Below are 6,499 nucleotides of genomic sequence, written 5' to 3'. Positions count from 1 at the left end.
TCAGACAAGAACACATTTTTTTACTACGCAAGCTGAGCCAGGGCAGCATGGATTAGACTTGCTGCAGCTAGCTTTAGGCTAGCCACAACTAGAAGTTGATTGTCCTTATACTTTTAGTGATTTGGCTTAAACTTAAGAAGAGGGGTTGGAGCAGATAAGAAGTACAAAGACTAGTAAGATTAATAGTGCGTTTTTCAATTGCATTTTAACAGTTTTTTTTCCTTTTTTTTTTATTCAAATTTTTTGATATATTATTTGTTTTTAAATTTTTGGTGATAGCATTTAATATTTAAAATAAATTTTTTGATTATCTACAATCTATTTATATTCAATTTCGATTAATTGTATTATCTTTTCTATTAATAAATTAGAAGCTTAATATCAATGTAAGATGAGATTCATTTGAATTTAAAATCAACATTTTGTTATATATAAAGAGAGATATGTCTTTTAAAATGATTTATCTTGAAATATCAAAGAATTTCAATGATAATTTGAGGACTTTTATGCATCTAAATATCTTAGATTTTGTAAAACTTTACTTTTAAAAGGATATTATTCAAATAATTAATGATAAATAATTATTGTTAAAGGATTTAAATGTCGCACAAATGATTTTTTTTTAGATTGGAATAATATGTTTTATATAAAAATACAATTTTTTACTATTTTAGCTTAAAAATCATAGCAAACTCGATATAAATAAGCAATAAGTAGATATCATAACTCAATTTTGAATTTCACGTTTGTATTTTAAAATTATTCAACTGAAATTATTTGGTTTTTAATTTAGTTATTTTTCATAACGCAAATTTTTATATATAGATCAAATTCAAGCATTAGAAATTTTAAGTAGAAATTATTTTAAAAGTTAACTGATGTATGAAAATGATTTATTTTTTATTTACTTTTAAAAAGGAAATATAAATTTCTATAATTATTTTTATAATTTAATACTCATTAAACAATAGAATGAATTTTATACACACCTAATCATGAATGTTATTAAAAAAGTAAATTTAAAAACGAATCTTTTAAATCTAAAGCTTATTTGTTTTTATTATGCTCATTAATTTGTATTTATGTACTTAGAAATTCCTTTTATTAAGTATATAGAAAGATAGATATATAGTAACTTAAATAATAAGACTCTGATCTCATCAATTACTAATTTAATTATTTTTAAATAAATATTTTTCCCCTTCAATAAAAAGGCAGTTCGAGTCATTAAATTCTTGTGGACATATCAACACAAAAATTTAATGGCTGGATTTGCTAAAAAGTAGATTACTTAAATATATTATTTTATTTTTATATTATAATCTTTGTTTTAAGATTTTATAATTTAATTTTTTAATTTAGATAATTAAATTTTAAATTAATAAGAGATTTTTATTTTATAATATAAAATTTTTAATTATTTTAAAAGAAAATATTAACTATATGGGTAAAATGCATTTTTTGAATAAAAAAATATAGCCAGGGTAAAATTTCTCAATTTTATAGTTTGTTATTGTAATTGCACAATTGGTACTTAACTATTCCTTATTGCTTTATGAATTTGTTTTAATTTCTTTGGAAAAACTGATGAAGAGTGAGTAGTCTGAGCAGATCAAAAGCACTAAGGCTTTAATATTAGTATTGCGTTTTTGAGTTTTATTTTCAATTTCGAAAGAAATTATATATTCTACTTTTTTTTATATTCATTAAAACTATAGATTTATAAGATTTAAATCTACATTTTCTTTCTGTAACTTTATTTGCATCAAAAAAAGTCAAACAAGAAATTTAGTATAAATTAAAAAAATACTATCAAATTCTTATAAACATTAGGTAATATCTGAAGGTTCAAATTTCTTTTCTGATATATTTTTATTATCATATAAGAGGACTTTATTTCTAAGTCTCTCAAATTTTAAAAGAAATTGTTAAATAGAAATTTAATGAGTATCATTCTTAAACTCTAAATTATTTTATTTTTAGAGCAAAATAAAAAAAATTTTTAATTAGTAACAGAATTAACTCATAAGTATCTTAAAAAGCTTAAGTATTTGTTTTTTAAGTAATAATTTTCTATCCAGTTATGATTTCTAAAATAGAAAAAGCTTGATAGATAATCCTAACGTATTAATTTAAATTTTGAATTTGCGTTTTAAATTAATGTTAATTTATTATTTGGTTTTAGTTTTTGGTTATTTTTGCATAACGATTCAGATTAAAAAATATCTAATTCATGCTTTTATTTAGTAAAGTTATAATTAAAAAAATAAACCAATTTATTAAAAAATTTAAACTCAATAAAAAATTAATTTTTTTATTAGTTTATTGATTAAAATGAATAAATTTAATATTTTGTTATATAAATACGTTTATTATATACTTTAATTCCTCATATTTTAAATATTTTAAGACTTTTATATAAAGGCAGATTTTTTGAAAATTAAAATAATCAAAAATATATTTATTTTTGAAACTCTTAAGGTTTTAATTAAAAACCGACTATTTTCTTGTATTTATTAATATAAATAAATAAATTGATTTTCATCGTTATTTTAAAATAGAAAAATGGTATGTTGTTTATGGCTATTAAATAAATCTGAATTAGAATTCCAGTTAATCAGTTAATGAAGAAAATTATAAAAATATTTTGATAAATTATTTTAAAAATGATTTACATTATTTATTTATTTATTTACTTATTTTATAATAAGATATATGAAAATATATTAGCACACATTTAATATTTAATTCTTTAATGATATCTGCAATTTTGCAAAAATATTGTTTTAATGTTTATAATATTTTTAAGTTAATGTTTGATTTTAAAATTTATTAGTATGTATTATCTTTCTATTTATCTAAGAATGTTTCTATCTATGTATATTTGTAAAAATGTTTCTCAAATCTTTTACTGAAATTTATTTCATTGAGGATTGGCAACTTCTTCTTTTTAACTTTCTTCTTTTTTAATTTCGAAATTAATTTCTCTAGGTTCTTTAAGGAATTACTCGAACTTCCATTCACCTTTTCCATCAAATCTTAAAATATATTCATGGTACTTGAATAAAGATAATCTATGAGAGACTGTGAAAAGAGTGATTCCTAGTAACTTACAGTGAGAGTATAACAAAGCTTCAATTTCGAGGGAGACTGCAGATGTGCACTCATCTATTATCATTTATCAAGACAATTATATTATATATTACCAATAAATAAAAAATTTACCTAAAATAGCGAAGAGAGGCTTGTGGTAGAAAAGACGAGCCATAGCAATACCTTGCTTTTCACCTCCTGCTAAAATATTACTCCAATCTTCGACTCTATCTAAACCACCAGGCTTATCAGCAATGTAGCTTAATTAAACAGTGGCAAGAAGTTAAAGTAAATGCTTATTTTAATAATATAGAATTTTAATCATTCATTCATTCATTAGTTATAAATAAATAAATTGATTTTACTTAATCAGTTATTTTTTTTCTCAACATAGTCAATTTACTGTGAGGATAAATAATTTAGTCACGAAGGGTACCTCTTGGAAGATAAGGACGTTAGGGAATATAGAAGAGTTTGTCACTAGGAGGACATACTAATTTTCCTTCGAAAAGAGGCCATAATTCTCCTAAAATTCTGAAAAGTGATGATTTACCACAACCATTAGGACCACTAATAACTACATTCATTCCAGGTTAGATTGTAATGTTCATGGGCTTAACCAATTTGTCACCATTGGGAGTAACAATTGGTAAATTGACGAATTAAATGTAGTCTTTGGTAGAATCTCTCTGTTTTAATTATTTTGAATTTTATTTTTAATTAGCTAATTATTATTCAATAATTGTTTGTTTTATTTATTTACTTCTCCTTGTTGTAAGTTGATGATGCTACCACCGAAATGACTAACACTTTCACCATATACTTCACTTCCAGAAATCAAATTTCTTTGATATTTGCCTGTTAATTTATAGCAGAAATAAATAAATATATTTTTTAAATGATTTTAATGGTGTACCTTAATTGAGATCTTCAAGGGAGTTACTAATTTCAGAAACAATAGTAGTGTAACCAGCTAATTGTTATATTTCTTTGTAACTAATAACTAATCTACCAATAGCTTTAGCTAGATTGATCAAGAGGGAAGAATTTCTTACATAATCTCTTGTGATAGCAGATGGATCGTTGTCGATTTTCTTAAGATATTCTGCTGATCCAGGACCGAAGACTGGTAAACCAACAACGGCATAACCAATAATGACTGCACCATATTTAACAAGAAGACTGTCAAAAGTACCCATGAATAAACGCTTAGACATAATATTTTCAGTGTGAGTAATTAAATCTTTGAAAGAAGATAAAATTCTAGCTTTTTCCCAGCTTGTTCCTTTGTAGAATGCTATTTCTTCAGCATGGTGGGAAAGACTAGTATGGCAGGCTCTGTATTCACCTTCAAGCTTTTGAGCTTAAGCTGTTAATTTACCGAAGGCAGGAGAAACCATCTTGATGATCATACCAGAGAAGAAATACCTTTTTTTTAAATTTTTAAAATTGCATTTTAATAATATTTGGTTAAATTTTATTTACCAAGCAACAACAATAGTTGGTCCCATCCAACCTACAAGCTCAGCTAATTTTTTGGAGAAAAGTAATATATCAAGAACGGGTTTAGTAAAGTTAGAGTAGATAAGAGAAAGAGAATTAGCCCATTTTTCAATATCTGCAGTCATTCTTTAATCAGGATTTTCGACACGGTTATCAAGGTTAGTTAATTGATAGAAAATCATATCCTTCAAGTAAATTTCAGTTAAATGAGAAGTAAGCTTAGATCTAAAGTAAATAGCAAGCTTCTTGTTCAAGTATTCGAGGAAAGAGTTAACAAAAGAAGCAGGGACAGCAATCATACCAAGTTCAAGAATCTAATTATAAAAGTATAAGTATTTTAATAAATTTAGAATTCAATATTGATAATAAATGACGCAATTAGCATTAAAAAATTTTAAAAATTAAAGTAACGCTTTTACAAAAAGTGAAAGGATATTTACAATTAATTCAAAGTTGAGGAAATTTAAATTTTAATATTATGAAAAACCTAAATAAATTATAATATAGTAAAAGCTAATAAATTTATCCCAATTTATTCGATTTGTTTTAAATGCAAAAGATAATATTATTAAAGTGTATTTTTTAAATTAAAAAATATCTAAATAAAATTGTATCTATCTATCTATTTATCTATCTTCTAAATTAAAACTACTTAGAAGTAAATATTCGCTTTAAGCTGAGTATTTAACTCAATTAAATTTTCAATTTTGTTTTTTATACCACTATCTCCTTCTGATAAAAATAGAAAAATAGAATGTTAATAACAAATTTTTATTGATTGATTGACTGAAGTTGACATATATATTTTTAAAAATTCCAAAGTGGTTTTATCCATTTTTTACTAAATAATAATTGCATAACTTGCTAACAAATATTTACTCTTTTTAAGAAAGCCTTAACATCTAACTTGATAATAGCCTTAACAATACGTCCATTTGCTCCTGCAACCCAAATTGATAAATAAGTTCTAAAAACTAAAAAGACAGTCAAGAGCACTATATCAGCCATTGCAGAGCACTTCCAAGTAGGAAAAACAATTTTTAAGAGCTTAAAGATTCTTTAGAAGAATACAGAATCTACATTACCTTTTCCCTATTTTAAAACAACAATAAATTGAGACTTGTAACTTTATTTCAACAATTAATAGTTTAAATAATAATTTTCATTATCTTTTAATGGACTAAAAGAATTTATTGAAATTTGTTCTCAAATAAAAGTATTGAAAACCTTTAATTTGCATATTGATAAATTTGAAATTAAGATGTACATATTGTTGATTTATATATAACAATTTAATCTTTTACCTTCTTTTATTGTTCCTTTTGTGCTTGAGCATTTGAAGGAGCAGAACCTCTCAATCTTCTCTTAACTAAATAAAGAATGACAAGAAGGAGTGATCCACCAAAAATCTTTAAATTTTATAAAAAAAAATAGGTTTTTTTTCTGATTTTTTATAGAATGCATAATCTCTTTAGGCTGATTTAAAAATAATTTAATAATGGCACTCTAATGCTCATTATAATTGAGTCTAAGTTTTAAAATCACATTTATTTGGATCCATTTCTTTTATAAACAATTAAAATCTTATTGAAACAAATTGTCAGCCTAACTAACTAAACTTGACTTAATCTAAATAAAAAATAAAGAGCTAATTTTATACGGTCTTCTTGCTATTCTTAAATAAAGAAGAGAAGAGATTTAACCACAATTGGTCATTTTATAAAACTTTTGATTAAACTGGCGCCATTCGTTAAATCTAGTTTTCCCCTCAAACTAATGCTTTTAATTTTACTTTTTTGTTTTATCTTTATTTCTTTAAAACAGATAAGACTTGCAATACTTGAAATTAATTAATTTTAAGAATACGCAAAACAAAACAAGAGTAATTAATTAGATAGATTTT

At 23.5% G+C, this 6,499-nt stretch overlaps 2 protein-coding genes across 2 annotated transcripts; both read right to left on the bottom strand. All coding sequences in view use genetic code 6, as the record gives it.

Moving 5' to 3' along the window:
• TTHERM_000836760 (hypothetical protein) lies at positions 1-204 on the bottom strand (the record flags this gene model as incomplete). The annotated part of the gene is made up of 1 exon (XM_012800356.1): positions 1-204. The coding sequence occupies one exon, from the start codon at positions 202-204 to the stop codon at positions 1-3; it is 204 nt and encodes a 67-aa protein (XP_012655810.1).
• A 2,719-nt stretch (positions 205-2,923) lies between these two features.
• Positions 2,924-6,343, bottom strand: TTHERM_00836750 (ABC transporter family protein; the record flags this gene model as incomplete). Its single annotated transcript, XM_001025248.2, has 9 exons — positions 2,924-3,168; positions 3,226-3,388; positions 3,459-3,782; positions 3,857-3,951; positions 4,010-4,521; positions 4,579-4,910; positions 5,476-5,688; positions 5,901-6,005; positions 6,257-6,343. 9 exons carry the CDS (start codon positions 6,341-6,343, stop codon positions 2,924-2,926), a joined length of 2,076 nt encoding a protein of 691 aa, XP_001025248.2.
• Positions 6,344-6,499: the final 156 nt, after the last annotated feature.

Source organism: Tetrahymena thermophila, assembly GCF_000189635.1.
Source record: "Tetrahymena thermophila SB210 genomic scaffold scf_8254359, whole genome shotgun sequence".
NCBI classification, from domain to species: domain Eukaryota; phylum Ciliophora; class Oligohymenophorea; order Hymenostomatida; family Tetrahymenidae; genus Tetrahymena; species Tetrahymena thermophila.
The sequence above is the reverse complement of the archived record's forward strand: the minus strand, read 5'-3'. Positions and strand labels throughout refer to the sequence as shown.